Source organism: Eptesicus fuscus, chromosome 21 (genome assembly GCF_027574615.1).
Source record: "Eptesicus fuscus isolate TK198812 chromosome 21, DD_ASM_mEF_20220401, whole genome shotgun sequence".
NCBI lineage: Eukaryota > Metazoa > Chordata > Mammalia > Chiroptera > Vespertilionidae > Eptesicus > Eptesicus fuscus.
In genome coordinates, this window is record NC_072493.1 from 49,915,874 (window position 1) to 49,935,077 (window position 19,204).

Below are 19,204 nucleotides of genomic sequence, written 5' to 3' on the forward strand. Positions count from 1 at the left end.
CAGTGAAGGGCTGATGTGCGGTGCCTTCCCCAAAATCAGTGACCAGAAAACAAGAAAAACATCAATGCTGAGGGACATTTACAGTACTGAATGCAAATAAAGAGTCCAGTGGTTTAAAACTCCGCTTATTTTTGAATTAAAAGGTATTTATAAGGTACTTTAGTAGACTCACCACAAGCATAGTTCTCCAGAGGAAAAGGACGAATACAGCAATTAAGGAGACGGAAATGATGGTAAACTTCCACAGGATTTCAAAACACCTGGCCGGAGGTCACCATAATGGGGCAGGCTATGCAATCGAGGAAATAATGTTTGAGATGATGAGGAGCAAATCTGGAATGTTTTCTCTGTTGTCCTGACCAAACTTACAAAGACTGAGAAACGGTCGTGATGATGGGGAGTGATGCATTTGCCTTGAAATAGACCATGTGGCTCTGGCCGGTTTGGCTCAGGGATAGAGCATCGGCTTTTGGACTGAAGGGTCCCAGGTTTGATTCTTGTCAAGAGCACATGCCCAGGTTGTGGGCTCGATCCCCCGTGGGGTCATGCAGGAAGCAGCTGATCAATGACTCATCATTGATGTTTCTCTCCATCTTCCTTCCTGTCTGAAATCAATAAAAGTATTTTAAAAAAAGAAAGAAAGAAATAGACCATGTGTATTAGCTTCGGCTACCAGTGGACATATTTGTGTCTGAATGACTCTATGCAGTATTTTTATTTGGGTCTGTAGCCTTTGTGAGAATGGGAAATACTCCTTTTACCCTCTGGGGGCATGCTCACCTTCAAAGCCTGAAATAACGTATCCACAAACCTTGGGTGATCAGCTGCAGACAGGACTTCCAGGAAAACGACGGCCATCCCTTTAAAAAGGAGGCAGAGCCCACTTTCCCGCAAACCTCGCTGCTGAGCCTGAGGCCTTTTGCACAATAAGCCCTTTTTCCCCTGCCTTTCCTGCAGCTGTGGGAAGGAACTACACTTCCCAGAATGCCCAGAGTGGAGCGGCAGCACCACTAACCAATGAGGACTTAGGAAAAAGTGTGACGCACTGCGAGAGGGCGGTACTTCCTGCGACTCCCCGGGCGGCCACGTTAGCTGCGGTGGGTTTTGTCTGTCAGATGTTTCGGACCGATCGGTCCGGGTCCAGGTTCCGGGTCCGAAGGTGGCGGGAGCCGTTCTCCCCGCCGCACAGACGCGGGTGTGAGGCTCGGCGACCCCGCGAGGGACCCGCTTCAGGGCGGGAGGGAGCCGTCGCCCCGCCCGCTCCGCCCGCAGGTTCCAATGGCGGCGGCCGCGCCCGGGCGCCCGGCTGAGGTGAGCGCGGCCCCGGCCTCCCCGCCTCCCCGACCCCGCAGCCCCGGCTCCGCGTCAGGCCCGCGAGGCGCTCGGGGGAACCCCGGTGTGACGGGCGGGGAGCGGCCCGGGAGGACGAGCCGCCCCGGCTGCGGGGGGTCAGCGGCGGCGCGGGGCCGGGCCTCGGGGCAGCCGGGTCCGGGAGGCGGAACCCGCGGAGCCCCGGGACCGCGTGTCTCCGGGGCCAGCCCCTCCCCGGGCCCCGCGGCTGCGGAGGAGCTTGTGGGACCCAGGGAAGGGAGGGGACCCCGTCCCTCCCTGGCCCCGGCGCCCCTCACCGTCCTGGGATGTCTTCTCTCGGACTTGGAGAGCTGGTCCCCGATCTGGGCACCGAGAGCCCGGGGACACCCGGGCACAGACCCCAATCCCTCCCGAGGGTCCCATGACGGTGCGGGTGTTCCTTCGGCCGTAAAACCCGCGTGGACGGTGATGCCGGAGCTGGTCGAACGCCGTGTGGGTGCTCCCGGCAGAACTGAGCTTCCGGCCTCTTCCTGGGGAACACAGGGCACAGGAAAGGGGGGACCCCGTCCTCCGTGAGCCCGTGAGGTCACAGTGGCACCGGGACGTGGACTGTCCTTTGAGTTGGGGCGAATGGGAGGAGGACAGCACAGCGCGGATTGGGAGTGAGGGGAGGGTTTGGGGGGAGGGTTGTGGGTTCTCGGTAGAGGAGCCTTTTCTGGTCTCAGCTGTCCCCATCTTGCCAGGGCAGGGTGACCTTTGAGGACGTGGCCCTGCACTTCTCCTCGGAGGAATGGGAGCTCCTGGATGAGGCTCAGAGACGCCTGTACCACGACGTGATGCTGGAGAACTTGACACTGATAACCTCCCTGGGTAAGGATTTCAACCCCCCCCCCCCCTCCCCGCCTATGCCGGGGGCAGTAGTGTCTGCCCTTCCCTTTCCCCCAGTAGCAGGTCTGTCCTCACACCAGGACCGTGGTACTGCTTTCGTACCCAGACCCCTGGATGGGTGCTGTGCTTAGACCCCTGGATGGGTGCTGTGCTTAGACCCTGGATGGGTGCTGTGCTTAGACCCCTGGATGGGTGCTGTGCTTAGACCCCTGGATGGGTGCTGTGCTTAGACCCTGGATGGGTGCTGTGCTTAGACCCTGGATGGGTGCTGTGCTTAGACCCTGGATGGGTGCTGTGCTTAGACCCTGGATACTGCTGTGCTTAGACCCTGGATGGGTGCTGTGCTTAGACCCTGGATGGGTGCTTAGACCCCCGGATGGGTGCTGTGCTTAGACCCCTGGATGGGTGCTGTGCTTAGACCCCTGGATGGGTGCTGTGCTTAGACCCCTGGATGGGTGCTGTGCTTAGACCCCTTGATGGGTGCTTAGACCCCTGGATGGGTGCTTAGACCCCTGGATGGGTGCTGTGCTTAGACCCCTGGATGGGTGCTTAGACCCCCGGATGGGTGCTGTGCTTAGACCCCTGGATGGGTGCTGTGCTTAGACCCCTGGATGGGTGCTTAGACCCCTGGATGGGTGCTGTGCTTAGACCCCTGGATAGGGGCTGTGCTTAGACCCTCGATGGGTGCTGTGCTTAGACCCTGGATGGGTGCTGTGCTTAGACCTCTGGATGGGTGCTTAGACCCCTGGATGGGTGCTGTGCTTAGACCCTGGATGGGTGCTGTGCTTAGACACCTGGATAGGGGCTGTGCTTAGTTGGGTTGAGGTCTGTGCATGACCCTGTCCTTCCTCGAAGAGCCCCGGACTTGCAGGGGAGGAATCAGGGTCGGAAGTCTTCCAGTGAATCCATTTGATACCCCTAACTTGCTTCTCCTTGACTTTTGACCGAATGACTTTGTTCTATTATATCGTAAATCAGCGAGCTGAATATCAGAGGCCTGTAGCAAATTAATTTGGAGTATTTTATTACGCTCGCAGGCTCAGAGGAATGTTGCTCCAAAGTCTGAGCCCCTCAATAAGGAGGAAGTGTTCCCTTTATTCTTTTCTAACGTCTTTGTCTCCTAAATGTGGGGCTTCCCGTCCCTTTTGCTGGTTTTCAAAAGAGCCCTGTATATGCTTAGGAGTATTTCCCAGCAAGCCTGTACAGTACCCTGTACAGTAGCCTTGAGTAAAGGTAACTAAAAGACACCTGGTATGAGAGCATGGGAGCCTGAGCCCCTGACGTTAGATGACTAGCTGGCACGGTCAGACAGCTAAGCTCATCTTCCCTGTTATTCAAGCAAGCGTGAAGCGTGTGTTCACAGAAGCTAAAAAGCAGAGTTAATTCGCAGAACAAGAGACCATCTAAAAATAGCGGAGAATTTCAAACAGCAGTTTGACAAAATAGAGATTATTGTGCTTCAGTACAGGTCCCAAGCCCTGTGTGCCTAGGTTCTGTGCCTCCTTCTAGCTGGCATTGCCTCAGGCCTGCCTGGGCCAGGAATCCCCATCACTGACATGGTTCCTCCTCCCATGGACTGTGGGCTGTTCTTGCAAGACCCTCCTTCCAAGTTCTCTGTGTAGTATTTGGTTTTCTTTTCTGTTGGCTGTGAGGTGCCGAGTTGTTCTGGGGCTAGTGCTGGTTACTCCTGTGTGCTATCCTTCCCTTAGCACCTGTACGAGGTGCCATCCATTTGCTTACTGAGGGAGCTGGGTTGGGTTACAAAGAGGTGGTTCATAGAATGTACATGAATCCAGGCTCAGCAAAATGTTAGGAGAGGCACCTGGAGGAGGGTGTGATGCCAGTGCTGTGTTCAAATCCTACCAGACAACTATTCTGTTGGATTACTGTTTTTTGTGTGTGTTTTTTGTTGTTTTTTTTGTTGTTGCTGTTTTAAAATATATTTTACTAGAGGTCCGGTGCATGAAATTCATGCACGGGTAGGGTCCCTAGGCCTGGCCGACATTCAGGGTCTGTATTTGGGGCAACCGGCGGGGTGATCGAGGGGCCCCCACTAGCACCTGCCTAGGCTGACCTGGTTCCGCCCACTCCCTGGCCCCACCCCCCACTGCCACCGCCAGTCGCTTCCCTCAGCAGGGCGATTGGTGGGGAGGGGGGGTGGCAGGTGCTGGCACTTGCCGTGGCTGGCTTGGGGCCTGCAGGCTAGGGGAAGCTCCTGTGTTGAGCTTCTGCTCCCTGGTTGTCAGTGCACATCATAGCAACCAGCCGTTTCGCTGGTCTTTCCGCCATTGGGTCAATTTGCATATTAGGCTTTTATTATATAGGATTGATATTTTATGGAGAGGAAGGAAGAGGGATAGAGAGTTAGAAACATCAATGAGAGAAACACTGATCAGCTGCCTCCTGCACCCCCTACAGGGGATGTGCCACAACCAAGGTACATGCCCTTGATCAGAATCGAACCTGGGACCCCTCAGTCTGCAGGCCGATGCTCTATCCACTGAGCCAAACCGGTTAGGGCTGGATTACTGTTTTGATGTCCATGCCTGGGGCCACACTTCATTTCTGTCTGTCTTTCCCCTTTCTGACTCTTTGCCAATTTCTCAGCTCTATGACTTGTTGCTTCTACCCTAACCTCCAGCCTGGGGTTAGCCTCACAATCTCTACACTGTGTGTCTGGCCTGTTTTTCTCACCACTCCATCTGTGGTGCTTTCCTCGTTGGCCCCTATGCATTGTGTCCTGAGGTGTGTGCATATTTCTAAAAGTCCTGAATACCAGGTGCCCTGTTATAGTTGTATTTTTTTTACAAGTGTCTCACCCGGAGCTGGATTTCAGTGCAGTCAGGAGGTTTTGTTTCCCTCCCGAACTAGAAAGCTAGCTGCGCGCTTGCTGCCCACCCTCTTCGCGTGCCACGAGTAAGCCAGCCGCGTATTCAGCCGCCCGCCCTTTCCGCGTGCACGGGTCTCCGCACCTTCACAGCTCCTCTGAGTCTCAGTGTCCTTTTCTCTTTCCTTCTAGTTGTAGAATTTCCATTCAGTCAACTTTCCGGTGGTTCTGGACGATGTCCGCTCTGTCTTCCAGTTGCAATTTTGAAATTGTTGTATGAGGCAGCAGTATAGGTGTTTACCTATGCCGCCATCTTGGTTTCTGACCAGTAGCAAAGTTCTTTTGGGAACTTGTTGAAGTGACCTGTGGATCCTGTGTCTACTCTCTGTGTACACTGCATGGTTGGGTCCTTCACCACATGAGGCCTCCCCCAGTCTGTGCTCTTCATGGCCCAGTACTGCGGAGCAGCCCCATCCTCAACGTGGACTAACTCCCTGGTCCTGCACACAACGCCATGGACTTGTTCCTGGGCTTGTCAGACACACGTGTGTGGACTGGCCCTTCCCACCAGAGACAACATGCACTTAACCAGCACTTTTTGTTTTCAGGTTGTTGGCATGGAGCCCAGAATGAGGAGGCCCCGTCTGAGCTCAGCAGTTCTTTACAAGGAGTGTCAGAGGTCAGGACTCCCAAGGCAGGTGTGTCTCCCCTGAAGGCCCATCCTTGTGAGCTGTGTGGTGTGGACGTGAGAGACATTTTGCACTTCACTGGGCACCCGGGAACACATCATGGGCAGAAACTGTACAAGATGGGGGCATGTGAGAAACAGTTGGATGTTAGCACGGAACTTGAGCATCAGACGCAGCACACAGGAGAGATGTGCTTCAGAGGCCACGTGGACAGAACGTCATTTGTAAAGGACTGCAAATTCTGTGTGTCAGGGAAGCCCGGTTCCTGTGAGGAGGTTGTGAGGGACTTCCTGGCCAGCTCAAGATATCTCCATCACCAGGCCACACACACCAGGGAGAAGTCAAACAGGGGAACTGAGTGTGGAACAGCCTCTCATAAGGGAAGAACTCTGTCTGACCCAGAGTACTCTAAAGATTTTAATTGCAAACGCAAGCTTGTTCAAGACCAGAGTGTTCTCGCTAAAGAAAGAGGATACATGTGCAGTGAATGTGGAAAATCTTACAGCAAAAGCTATAGTCTTAATGACCATTGGAGAGTTCACACTGGGGAAAAGCCTTATGAGTGTGGGGAGTGTGGGAAGTCCTTTAGGCAAAGCTCTAGCCTCATTCAACACCGGAGAGTTCACACTGGAGCACGGCCTCACAAGTGTGACTTATGTGGGAAATTATTTAGCAACAAGTCCAACCTCATTAAACATCGAAGAATCCACACTGGAGAAAGGCCTTATGAGTGTAGTGAATGTGGGAAGACCTTTAGCGAAAGCTCTGCACTCCTTCAACACCGGAGTGTTCACACAGGAGAGAGGCCTTATGAGTGCAGTGAATGTGGGAAGTTCTTTACCTACCACTCCAGTCTCATAAAACACCAGAGAGTTCACTCCGGGTCCAGGCCCTACGCCTGCAGCGAATGTGGAAAATCCTTTACTCAAAAGTCTAGTCTCATTGAACACCGCAGAGTTCATAGTGGAGAAAGGCCATATAAGTGCAGCGAATGTGGGAAATCGTTTAGCCAAAGCTCTGCACTTCTTCAGCATCGGAGAGTTCACACAGGGGAAAGGCCTTATGAGTGCAGTGAATGCGGGAAATTCTTTACTTACAGCTCCAGTCTCTTAAAACACCAGAGAGTACACACTGGTTCAAGGCCTTACGAGTGTAGTGACTGTGGAAAGTCCTTTACTCAAAATTCTAGTCTCATCAAACACAGGAGAATTCACACTGGAGAAAGACCTTATGAGTGTAACCAATGTGGAAAATCTTTTAGCCATAGCTCAAGCCTCATTAAGCACCGAAGAGTTCACACTGGATAAAGGCCTTGTGAGTATTAGAATGTGGGAAACTGTTATTTTTTTAAAATATATTTTTGATTACAGAGAGGAAGGGAGAGGGAGAGAGAGATTGAAATATCAGTGTTGACAGAGAATCATTGATTGGCTGCCTCCTGCATGCTCCCTACTGGGGATTGAGGCTGCAACCCGGGCATGTACCCTTGACCGGAATTGAACCCGAGACCCTTCAGTCTGCAGGCTGACGCTCTATCCACTGAGCCAAACCGGCTAGGGCAGAATAGGGGAATTATTTTCCCTTAACTCCTGGTCCTAAAACACCATGTCACGTTGGATGAAGGCCTTATCATTGTGGCAAATGTAGGAAATCATTACCAAAGTCTAGCCTCATTACATCCAGAGAATTCACAGTAGAGACAGACCTTATAAGGGCAGTGAATGTGAGAAGGCCTTCAGCTGAAGAACATACCTTATTGGATACCACAGATTTAAATGGGAGAACTGCCTTAATTGGGCAGCTATATGCTATTTGTTCAGTGCACCAACACTGGAGTATACCTTATAGGAAGGTGCCATTTGCCTGTGTTGAGCCACAGAGCCAAACCAGGTAAGGCTGCATTACACTTTTTAACCTGCCCAGGGTCTTGGCCAGATTTATGTCACTGGCAATTCTGGAGCAGAAACTATTTCAACTCTACCTCCTGGTGGAAGCCCACAGTGTGCAACGTTTATCCATTCTAGAACATTCAGGGATGTAAGCCCCCATTTGTGGGGCGACTCATGAGTTTCGTGTGCACTTTGTCTTTCCCATATTATTTCCTCTCTGTTAAGCTAGGTCATAGACCTTTCCAGTTTTGACCTAGAGGACTCTGCTGGGCATTTTAAAAGATGGTCTACATTTTTCAGGGCTAATGTTGATCTCACGTGACTCCTGTGATGGCATTTTCCAGCCTCCAGCTCACCAACCAGGGAACTGTGCCTATCGTTGCTCTTGTTTGTATGACAATAAAGGTCTTGTTATTCAAGCCACTGTTCATCTTGAGGTTCTAGTCACTGTTTTCGGTTCTTTGAAGGTGACGGGTTTGCTAGCATGAAGGGGTGAACAGCATTGGTTGGGATCCCAAAGTCTGTGTGCCTCCGGGTCCAGTGTGATGGCAGAGGATACGTCTTCAATTTTGGCCTAATTTGCATTGCTGCTCGTAGCCTGTAGGGAAGACTGTGCTTTGTGGTCCTGTATTGTAGCTTGGATGCCCTGACTTGGGGGTTCTGAGTTCAACCTGAGAAGGGGGTCCTTGTGACAACCTTCACTGCTTCTGAGAGCAACATGAGCTTGTTCTCGTTCCCAGGGCCTATTGTCTCGTGCCCAGCACTGGTGAGGGGACGTCTGTCCCTGCAGGTGCTGCCGTGGAGCTGTGGGCCCTGAGGCCCTGACTTCTGTAGGTGCCATCACTGGTTTTAAGGTTACAGGCGCCACGAGAAGGATCATTGTTGCAGAAACACTGGATTCAGAGAGAGTGCAGGAGACTGCCACAAACTGGTTAGCATGCTCTATTTTTATTTATTGCTCTACTAGAGGCCCGATGCACAAAGAGTCGTGCAAGAATGGGCCTTCCTTTCCCTGGCTGCTGGCACCGCCTTCGCTCTGGCAGGAGCCGCCTTTCTGCCTTCCCACGCTGCCCAGAGGCCCAGAGCGGCTGGGGGTAGTGCAGAACACCTGTGTTGTCGCCATGGTGACGAAGCAAGCATCCTGCCCCACCCCCAGCCACTCAGCATCTGCATATGCAAATTAACCTGCCATGTTTGTTGGGTTAATTTGCATACTTCTGATTGGCAGGTGGGCATAGCAAAGGTAAAATTAGCATGTTACTCTTTTATTAAGTAGATTTCATTTTATTTTTTAGAAGGCACATCTTCAGAAAGGTCCACAATGTTTAGCCCCTGTGGCTGTGAAGGATGAGATTTGTGGCCTTTGTGGCCCAGTCAATGTTCTTGTGATTCAAGTGGAAATAGCCTTCACTGTTCACCTTTTTTATTATTATTATTGATTTTAGAGAGAGGGAGAGAGAGACATTAATGTGAGTGAAACGTTGATTGGTTGCCTCCCACACATGCCCTAACTGCAGATTGAACCCCCAGCCTGGGTATATGCCCTGACTGGAAATCTAACCCACAGTCTTTCGGTGTGTGCGACAGTTCTCCAACCCACTGAGCCCCACCGGTCAGAGCACTGCTCACGTTTTTGCTGCCACTGAGGCATGTGACCCTATCATTAGGTGAGGGGATATAGAGTCAGTACAGTTGCCAAACCTTATTTTCTTAGAAATTCAGACTTAACTTGAACCTATTTTTATTTATTTTAAAAGTAGAGGCCTGGTGCACAACATTGGTGCACTAGCGGGGGATCCTTCAGCCCAGCACCCTCTCACAGTCCAGGACCCCTCAGAGAATGTCCAACTGCCACCGCCGCTGTCCTCGCCAGCTGTGAGCCCGGCTTCTGGCTGAGTGGTGCTCACCCTGTGGGAGCATACTGACCACAGGGGGCAGCTTTTGCGTTGAGCATCTGCCCCCTGGTGGTCAGTGCACATCATAGCAGCCAGTCATTCCGCAGTTTGGTGATTTGCATATTAGCCTTTTAGGATACATTTTTATTGATTTCAGAGAGGAAGGGAGAGGGAGAGTTAGAAATATCAATGATGAGATAGAATTATTGATCGGCTGCCTCCTCTATGCCCCCTACTGGGGATCAGGCCCACAACCCAAACCAGATTTTGTGCCCTTGACCAAAATCGAACTTGGGACCCTTCAGTTTGCACAGGCTGATGCTCTATCCACTGAGTCAAACCAGGTAGGGCTTGAACCTATATTTAAAGTTTTAATAAGGTATAAATGACATGCAATCATCTGAATATATTTAAGTTTTGACATTCATGCAAACCCATGAAACCATCTATATATATAAAAGCCTAAGCGACCAGACAACCGGCTGGTAGCTATGATGCCCAATGATCACCAGGGGGCAGACGCTCAACACAGGAGCTGCCTCCTGCTGGTCAGTGTGCTCCCCCAATAGGAGCACCACACTGCTCAGCTGCCCATTGGGCGCCGGAAGCCGGGCTGATGGCTGAGGAGCGTCGCTGTGGCGGCACTACTATCAGCCTGCGGGGATCAGGCCGAAACCAGCAGTACGACAGCTTCTGAGGGGTCCCGGATTGCGAGAGGGTGCAGGCCAGGCTGAGCTATCCCACCAATGCATGAATCCATGCACTGGTCCTCTAGTCAAATATAATAATAAACCTTTCCATCTCCCTCATATTTACCCTGTGTCTTTTAATCACTGTTTCCTCCAGGCAGCCATGGAGTTGCTTTTCATTATAATAGATTGGTTTGCATTTTCTAGCATTTCATATGATGGAAATCATAAAGTGTTTAGTCTTTCCCTTGGGTGCCCTCATGCATTTATTTTGAGATTCATCAGGGTTGCTTATCTGAGTAGTTTATTGTTTTTATATTGTTCAGAAGCATGCTACAGTGATGTACCACTATTCATTTGCTTGTGGATGTTTCAATTGTTTCCAATTTTGGCCATTGAGAAAATTGGACTTAGTTCATATTGATATGTTTCCTTTCTTGTGTTAATACTTGAAGTGCATTACCTGAGTCAAGAGTATAAGTGAATGTACAACTTAAGAAACACCAACCTGCCATCTGAAATGACTGTTCCTTCATTGCTCACCTCTTTATTTTAATTGATTTTAGAGAGGAAGGGAGAGAGAAACGTCAGTGTGAGAGTGAAACCTCAATTAGTTGCCTCCCACATGCGCCCCAATCAGGGCTCCAACTCGCAGCCTGGGTATGTATTACTCCTCTTGTATTCCCACCAGCAGTGTATGTGGGTTCCAGTTCTCTGGTATACTTACTAATAATGCATAGGGCTAGTCTTTTAAAATTTTGACCCTTTTAGTAAATGTGTTGCAGGCTCTTGCTCTTTTTTTGTGTGTGGTGTAAGTTGGTGGTCTAGTTTCATTTTTTTGCATGTATCTGTCCAGTCTTCCCAATACTATTTATTGAAGAGACTGTTTTGACTCCATTGTATGCTTTTGCCTCCTTTGTCAAATATTATTATTTTTTAATCCTCACGTGAAGATATTTTTCCCATTGATTTTTAGAAGTTTAAAAGGCTTAGTTAATCATTTAAATTAAACTTTCTCTATTCCAATAGCTATCAAAAAGATTCAGGAGTGGGGTTTTTTTACATGGTGATTCCAAGATGTCCAAAGGTGGAGGTGGCATATGGACAACTGGGTTCATCGGCTGGAATTCTGGGGAGAGAGGGGCCCCGAAGCCTGGACCAAGGCTCGTGCTCAGCTTGGGAGACCAGGGAATCATATAGGATTTACTCTAAGATGGATCCTGAAATGGGGGAGAGTGATGGGCCTGAGGGCAGAGCTTGAGGGAGAATTCCTCAACAGGGAAGGGTCCACAGGGGAGTCTGCCAGAAGGGAAAGCGGTAGGGAAGGCACCATGCCTGAACACACTGGGGAAGTGTTGTATGAGTGTAGGGATTGTGGCAAGTTCTTCAGCCAAAGCTCTAGCCTGGCCAGCTTTCATTCTGTAGAAAAGACACACACTTGTAGTGATTGTGGGAAGTCTTTCAGTCAGAGGTCTACCCTCATTCAACACTGCAGGGTTCACACTGGAAAAAACCCCTATGAGGTACAGATTGTGGCAAGTTCCTCAGTGAAAGCACTGCTTGCATTAAACACCACAGACTTCCCACGAGAAAAGCCATATGAGTTCAGTGTTTGTGGTAAATGCTTTAACTGCAAATTTATCCCCATGTGGCCTCGGATAGTTCATACCGGAGAAAAGCCATGTGAGTGTACTGATTGTGGAAAGTCCTTACTCACAACTCTGCCCTCATGGGACACAAAAGACTTCCCACTGGAGAAAAGTGGTGTGAATGTAGTGATTGTGGGAGATGCTTTAGTAAACATATAATCATTGAACATTGGAGAGGTCTCCCTGGAGAAAAGCATTAGGAGTGCATTAAAGTGTAAAAGGTGACATAACTGGCAACAGTCTGCACTGAGGACTGAGGCCCACACCCAAGCAGAATTTCAGAAGTTGCTCTCTGTCTGAGAAATAGGTCAGGTTCCTGAAGGAATTGAGTAGCTACACTAATAAAAGAGAAATATGCAAATTGGCCATACCTCCGCGATGACCATCAGCCAACTATGCGTGAGTATGCAGATTAACCTGCCATCTTTGTTGGGTTAATGTGCATACACAGGCGCAGAACAGCGGGGTAGGACGCCTGCTATGAGTGGGAGGGCTGGGGGCAGAGGGAGCTACAGGAGCCAAGACTTGCAGTCTCCCAGGTGGCCGGGAGCGAAGCCAGGGGAAGGAAGGCCTATCCATGCACAAATCTTCATGCAACGGGCCTCTAGTATCTCATAATATTGTATAGGAAATACTAAATGGATAAGAAATGTTCTATCGATCAGACACCCCCTGAGGACATGAGCAGCAGAAAAGTTCTTTGTGGACACCCGAGGCAGAGTCATCTCCTTGTCCTCACATAGGAGGGTGGCCTACATTCTAAATTATATCTTCAAGTTGTGGCCCAGACTGAAGATACAGAAAGTTACAGAATGTTTATGGCTCCCTTCATTTGCGTTGACAGAAATGGGGTACACATTCCAGCTACTAGTAAGAGTTGATGCATTTTGTGTCTTCATGAGAATGAGAGAACCCTATTTCACACAGTATCCCCCTTTTGTTCACAACCATCCGTGGCCCCTGCGTCCTGAGGTAGGGTTCTTGGCTCCGCCCACTCATATTTGTAGTCTTTAGGAATACTTAAAATAACATGCCTTGGAGAGCATTCTGAGCTTCTTAGAGTCTGTAATGATATCTCCAAAATGGAAGGCAGCAGCTGCACAACACTACCCACCAACCTGCAAACCTCCCCTGAAACCTACAGTTGTTGCAGCCATGACCAGGGACCCTTGGCATAAGGAGAAGACGCTCTAACGAACTGACTTTTTCTTTTTTTTAAATATATTTTTATTGATTTCAGAGAGGAAGGAAGAGGGAGAGAGAGATAGAAATATCCATGATGAGAGAGAATCATGGATTGGCTGCCTCCTGCAAGTCCCCCACTGGGGATCATGCCCACGACCCGGGCATGTGCCCTTGACCAGAATCGAACCTGGGACCTATCAGTTCTCAGGCTGATGCTCCGTCCACTGAGCCAAACTGGCTAGGGTCTGACTTATTTAAAAATATATATTTTTTATTGCCCTCACCAGTTTGGCTCAGTGGATAGAGCATCAGCCTGCGGATTGAGGGGTCCCAGGTTCAATTCCGGTCATGGGCATGTACCTTGGTTGCGGGCACATCCCCAGTAGGAGGTGTGTAGGAGGCAGCTGATCTATGTATCTCTCTCATCGATGTTTCTAACTATCCCTCTCCCTTCCTCTCTGTAAAAAAAAAAAAAAAAAATCAATAAAAAGTATATTTTAAAAATGTATCTTATTGATTTTTTACAGAGAGGAAGGGAGGGGGATAGAGAGAAACAGATCAGCTGCCTCCTGCACACTCTGTTCAGGGGATGTGCCTGCAACCAAGGTATATGCCCTTTAGCAGAATCGAACCCAGGACCTTTCAGTCCTCAGGCCGACGCTCTGTCCCCTGAGCCAAACCGGTTAGGGCCAAACTGACCTATTAAGGCAGAGTGCCGGCCACCCTTTCATCTCCCAGATCAGTGACTACTACAGTAGCTCTCACGTTCGGTTGGGGAAACTACATTACCCAGATGGCAATGCGTCCAACAATGGCGAGTTGAGCCAATGAGAACCCAGGAAGCCGAGCGTTTCAACATTGCGCCCGAAGTTAGGGCGGGACTTCCGGGGCCCTCCTGGGGCGCGCAGTTAGACCAGTTGGGCGGGTTTATTGAATCAGAGCGACAGGTCCTGTCGGAGGGTCGTCCTGCGGGTCCCAAGCTGTGGAACCGCTGCTGGCCCGGTCCGGGGGCCTCGGAGACCCCGCTCCGCCCGCAGAGTCCGACGGCGGCGGCCGAGGTGAGCGTGTCCCCCGGGCCGTCCCGCTTCCCCCCGCGACCCCGCAGCCCCGGGGCGGGCGCCCGTCCCTCCCGCGGCCCAGGCCCCGCGTCCGGACCGCGTGGCGCTCGGGGGTGACCCCGGAGTGACGGGGGTGGGAGAGGGTGAGGGGCGGCGGGTCCGCCGCGGGGACAGCGCAGGGGCGGCTGAGCCGGGAGGGTTCGGAAACCGGGCCCTGGTTTAACGGAGACGGTGAGGCGAGGCCGTGCGTGCGGAGCTTTCCTTTCCTTCCCGGGGGCCACGGCTGGGCCGTGGACGGCTGTGAACAGAGAGGGACCTTGGGTGGGGCAGGGTCTCAGGTTTTCCCAAAACTGCCCAGAGGAAGAGCAGACCGGAAGGGAGAGGACAGAGCTCAGTGGATAGAGCGCCGGCCTGCAGACTGCAGGGTCCTGGGTTCGATTCCAGCCAAGGGCACAGGCGGGGTTTCGGGATGGATCCCCAGGGTGGGCGTGCAGGATGTTTCTTTTCTTTTTCTTTTCTTTTTTTTTTTAATATATTTTTATTATTGATTTCAGAGAGGAAGGGGGAGAGGGAGAGAGAGATAGAAGCATCAATGATAAGAGACAATCATTGATGGGCTGCCTCCTGCACGCCCCCTACTGGGAATCGAGCCTGCAACCCCAGCATGTGCCCTGACCGGGAATCGAACCGGGAATCGAACCGTGACCTCCTGGTTCATAGGTTGATGCTCAACCACTGAGCCACGCCGGCCGGGCAAAGGATGTTTCTATCTCTCTCGCTCTCTCCCTTCCTCTCTGAAATCAAGAAAGAATGTGTATATATATTTATATATAATGTGTAAAATATATATATATATATATATATATATATATATATTATTGATTTTTTTTTACAGAGAGGAAGGGAGAGGGATAGAGAATCAGAAACATCGATCAGCTGCCTCCTGCACACACCCCACTGGGGATGTGCCCGCAACCAAGGTCCATGCCCTTGACCGGAATCGAACCTGGGACCCTTCAGTCCGCAGGCCGGCGCTCTATCCACTGAGCCACACCGGTCAGGGCAGAAATATATTTTTAAGAAAAATAGAAGGGAGAGGACAGAGTGAGGGGCGGGAAGGAGGACCCTGAAGGTGATGAGGTAACTGGACCGAGCCCCGAGGGATGCGGGCATCACCCGGCCCCGGGGCTGGGCCAGGGCCCTGAGCAGCCTGAGCCCCTGGGTCCTGGCGGTGGGTGCCGGGCCCTCCACAGACCTTCAGTTCCCACGGGTTCCTGCAGGTGCAGAGCCGCTCAGGGGGCTGGGCTGTGGGGCTGATGTCAGGGCCTCACACTACCGTGGCCTCTGAGGTAGGGGGGTCCTGGGACTGTCGTGCTACTCTTCCTGCCCCGGGACCTGGGGACTTTAAAGAGACAAGGAGTTTGGGGACTGAAATCCCAGTCTAGGGTTATATACTAAAGTGGTTCCTTTTTGTTTTGGCAACCAGTGGAACGCGATGAGACAGGTCCTCCCAGCCCGAGGTTCCGCTGTGCGCAGTCTTGGAGGTGGGGTGAGCTAGTTTGGGGACCCGCAGGTGTCCTTTCGTTGTCGTGGGAACTGAGAAGAGTGGAACCGGAGTGAGGACTAGACCAGCTTTGTGACGAGTTGGGTGTCTCTCTGCAGGTGATGGGCACCATGGGACATTGGCCGCGTGGAGGCAGTGGATCTGACCCAGGTCTCCTCAGACTCCCTGTGGCTGCAGCATGGAGAGCAGTGTGGTGGGAGGGAGGAGGAAGACCAGGGAGAGGCTGCTGCTGTACACTGAGCGGCCAGATTAGTATGATCTCTGAACACAATAATCTGGCCACTCTGTGTGTGTGTGTGTGTGTGTGTGTGTGTGTGTGTATTAGAAGCCCGGTGCATGAATTCGTGCATGGGTGGGGTCTGGCCAGCCTGGCCAGGGGGAGGGGACATGGGCGGTTGGCTGTCATGCCGGCCTGACGGCCTGCCTGCTGATGGAACTCCTAGTTGAGGGGACAATTTGCACATTATCCTTTTATTATATGGGATATACACTGAGTGGCCAAATTATTATGATCTCTGAACGCATAATAATTTGGCCACTCAGTGTAGTCTGGTGAGTGTGATGCTAACTGGACCAGGAGGGTGGCTTTGGAGGTAGGAGGAGCGTCTGGATTCTAGATCACTATTTTACATGTGGGCGTCTGGATTTTTTTTTTTATAGTGATTTTATTTTATTTTTTCCTTTTTTTATTAAGGAATTACATGTGTACATATCTTCCCATTACCCCCACCCCCACCCCACTCCCATACATGCCCTCACCCCCCAGAGTTTTGCGTCCATTGGTTATGCTTATATGCATGCATACAAGTCCTTCGGTTGATCTCCTATCTCCCCCAACTCTCCCTAACCTTCCTGCTGTAATTTGATAGTCTGTTTGATGCTTTACTGCCTCTGTATCTATCTTTTTGTTCATCAGTTTATAATGTTCTTTATTATCCATAAATGAGTGAGATCATGTGCTTTTTTCTTTCATTGACTGGCTTATTTTACTTAGCATAATGCTCTCCAGTTCCATCCAGATTGCTGCAAATGGTAAGAATTCCTTCTTATTATTTTTTTAAAAATATATTTTATTGATTTTTTTAGAGAGGAAGGGAGAAGGATAGAGAGATAGAAATATCGATGAGAGAGAAACATCAATCAGCTGCCTCCTGCACATCCCCCACTGGTGACATGCCTGCAACCAAGGTACATGCCCTTGACCAGAATCGAACCCGGGACCCCTCAATCCGCAGGCTGACGCTCTATCCACTGAGCCAAACCGGTTAGGGCAGAATTCCTTCTTTTTATTGGAGTTTTAAAAAATTATTTGATTTATTATTTTGAGGGAGAAAGGAAAGGGGGGGAGACATTGACTTATTGTTGTACTTATGCATTCACTGTTGATTCTCATACGTGCCTTGACATGGGATTGAACCTGCAACCTTGGCTTATTGTGACGATGCTCCAACCAACTAAGCAACCCGGCGAGGGCACAACCTGGAATTTCTAATTTGAAGGTTGAGAGAGAGAGAGAGGCGTCCGGTTAACATGACGGGATGGTTTGAGCAGCTGTGGGAATGGAGTACCATCAGCTGTGAGGAGATGAGTAGTAGGAAGAGTAGTCTTCTTTGGGAGAGATCAGAGTTTTATTTTTGGCCTGTTAAGGGCATGAGATGAGGAGGAGTTCAGGATGGTGTCTGGAAGGAACTCTATAGAAACCCCTGAGAATTCCCTGGCAAGAGGGGTTGTTGTGGTCTTGTGTGCCAAGTTCAGAGCTTACGTGCCATTTACCTGCCCACCTGCCCATTGCCGGGGAGGGCTGATGTGCTGACCCATAGACCTTGATGAGATAATGGGCATCAGGGCCACTGGGCCATGAAAGTGCACGGCATGGGGAAGGGAGGAGTGCCAGCCTGGGACAGATTAGGGAGATGATAACATTAGAATCCAGGGAAAGACACTCATCATCACATGTTTGTGTTATCTTTGAAGTTGTCCTGGGGACCTAGCTGTGTGAGGGAGGTGTGATCCAAAGAATTGGGTGCAGTCCTGGCTGGCATTACTCAATGATTAGACTGTAGGCCCACACACTGAAGGCTTGAGGGTTCGGTTCCCAGTCAAGAGCATAATGTACCTGGGTTGCAGGTGCGATCCCAGGCCCCACTTGGGACACATGCGGGAGGCAACCAATCGATGTGTCTCTCTCACATCAATGTTTCTCTCTCTCTTCCTCCTTCCCTTCCACTCTATCTAAAATCAGTGAAAAAGTATCCTCAAGTGAGGATTTTAAAAAACAAAACAATTATGTGCAGATGGTAGTGTTAAAGGGATGGTCTGAGGACACTGGGGTTAGGGTCATATGGGTGAAGATTAATGTCATGTTTTTGTTTCTTGGAGGGACAATCTGGGCGCCCACAATGGTATTGCCTAAGAATTCCAGTGTCAAATCATTCACAATTGTCCCAAAACAAACTTTTCTTTCCAATCTTTGCTAACAAGATGCAATGTGGCCCACATGCCAGACCCAGAGCTCCTGTAACATTTATCCATCCATCTGCCTGGTGTTGTTTTGGGAAGACAGTGTCATCTACACTAATAAAAGAGTAACATGCTAATTGACCGTACCTTCACGACACCCACCAGCCTATCAGGAGTGAGTATGCAAATTAACCTAACAATGGTGGTGGATTAATTTGCATACACAGGCAGCAAGCAGCTGAGGGCAAGGCAGGATGCATTCTGCACCACCCCAGCTGCTCCAGGCCTCTGGGCACCATGGGAAGGCGGAAAGGTGGCTCTGGGCCGGAACGAAAGCGGTGCTGGCAGCCAGGGGAAGGAAGGCCCATTCTTGCATGAATCTTCGTGCATCAGTCCTCTAGTTAAGAACATAAGAAGCCCTAACAGGTTTGGCTCAGTGGATAGAGCATCGGCCTGTGGACTGAAGGTTCCCAGGTTCGATTCCGGTCAAGGGCATGTACCTTGGTTGGGGGCACATCCCCAGTGGGGAGTGTGCAGGAGGCAACTGATTGATGTTTCTCTCTCATCCATGTTTCTAAGTCTCTATCCCTCTCCTTTCCTCTCTGTAAAAACTCAATAAAATATATTTTAAAAAAAGAACATAAGAAGAGACTCTCATGGCACCAAGGCCTGGGACATTTTCTGAGGTGGGGAATAGAGTGAGCAGATGGATCTGGAGGGTGAGGGGTATGAAAAACTTGGAATCATAGGGAGGAAATGATCATGGGCTGTACTATCCCTATTATGACAGGATATGAACTTTGAGGACGTGGCCATCGTCTTCTCCCAGGAGGAGTGGGGGCTCCTTGATGAGGCTCAGAGACTTCTGTACTGTGACGTGATGCTGGAAATCTTTGCACTTGTAGCATCTGTGGGTAAGATGTTTACATTTCTTTTTTTTTTTTTTTTTAAATATATTTTATTGGGAGCCTTTTTTTTTTTTTTTTAAATATCAGCCTTTTTTTTTTTTTTAATATATTTTATTGATTTTTTTATAGAGAGGAAGGGAGAGGGATAGAGAGCTAGAAACATCGATGAGAGAGATGATCAGCTGCCTCCTG

At 50.3% G+C, this 19,204-nt stretch overlaps 1 protein-coding gene and 1 long non-coding RNA gene across 3 annotated transcripts; one reads left to right on the forward strand and one right to left on the reverse strand.

Annotated features, from left to right (window-relative positions):
- Positions 1-120: 120 nt before the first annotated feature.
- LOC129147603 (uncharacterized) lies at positions 121-1,800 on the reverse strand. Its single transcript, XR_008554904.1, has 2 exons — positions 1,629-1,800; positions 121-605 (listed from the first exon to the last, which is right to left on the reverse strand). It is a non-coding gene; the product is annotated as an uncharacterized LOC129147603 (long non-coding RNA).
- On the forward strand, positions 1,078-18,985 carry LOC103304556 (zinc finger protein 154-like). 2 transcript variants are annotated; one of them, XM_054710242.1, is made up of 4 exons: positions 1,078-1,311; positions 2,055-2,181; positions 5,635-5,724; positions 18,895-18,985. In XM_054710242.1, the coding sequence occupies exons 1-4, from the start codon at positions 1,279-1,281 to the stop codon at positions 18,906-18,908; spliced, it is 264 nt and encodes an 87-aa protein (XP_054566217.1). In that variant the 5' UTR covers positions 1,078-1,278; the 3' UTR covers positions 18,909-18,985. The 2 variants fall into 2 exon arrangements, with proteins under 2 accessions (XP_054566217.1, XP_054566216.1); XM_054710241.1 differs by lacking the exon at positions 18,895-18,985 and having other exon boundaries at positions 5,635-8,028.
- Positions 18,986-19,204: the final 219 nt, after the last annotated feature.

Coding starts and splice junctions, on each gene's coding strand:
- LOC103304556 (XM_054710241.1), top strand. CDS start 1,279: ATGGCGGCGGCCGCGCCCGGGCGCCCGGCTGAG. Junction 1,312..2,054: donor CGCCCGGGCGCCCGGCTGAG/GTGAGCGCGGCC, acceptor CCATCTTGCCAG/GGCAGGGTGACCTTTGAGGA. Junction 2,182..5,634: donor GACACTGATAACCTCCCTGG/GTAAGGATTTCA, acceptor TTTTGTTTTCAG/GTTGTTGGCATGGAGCCCAG.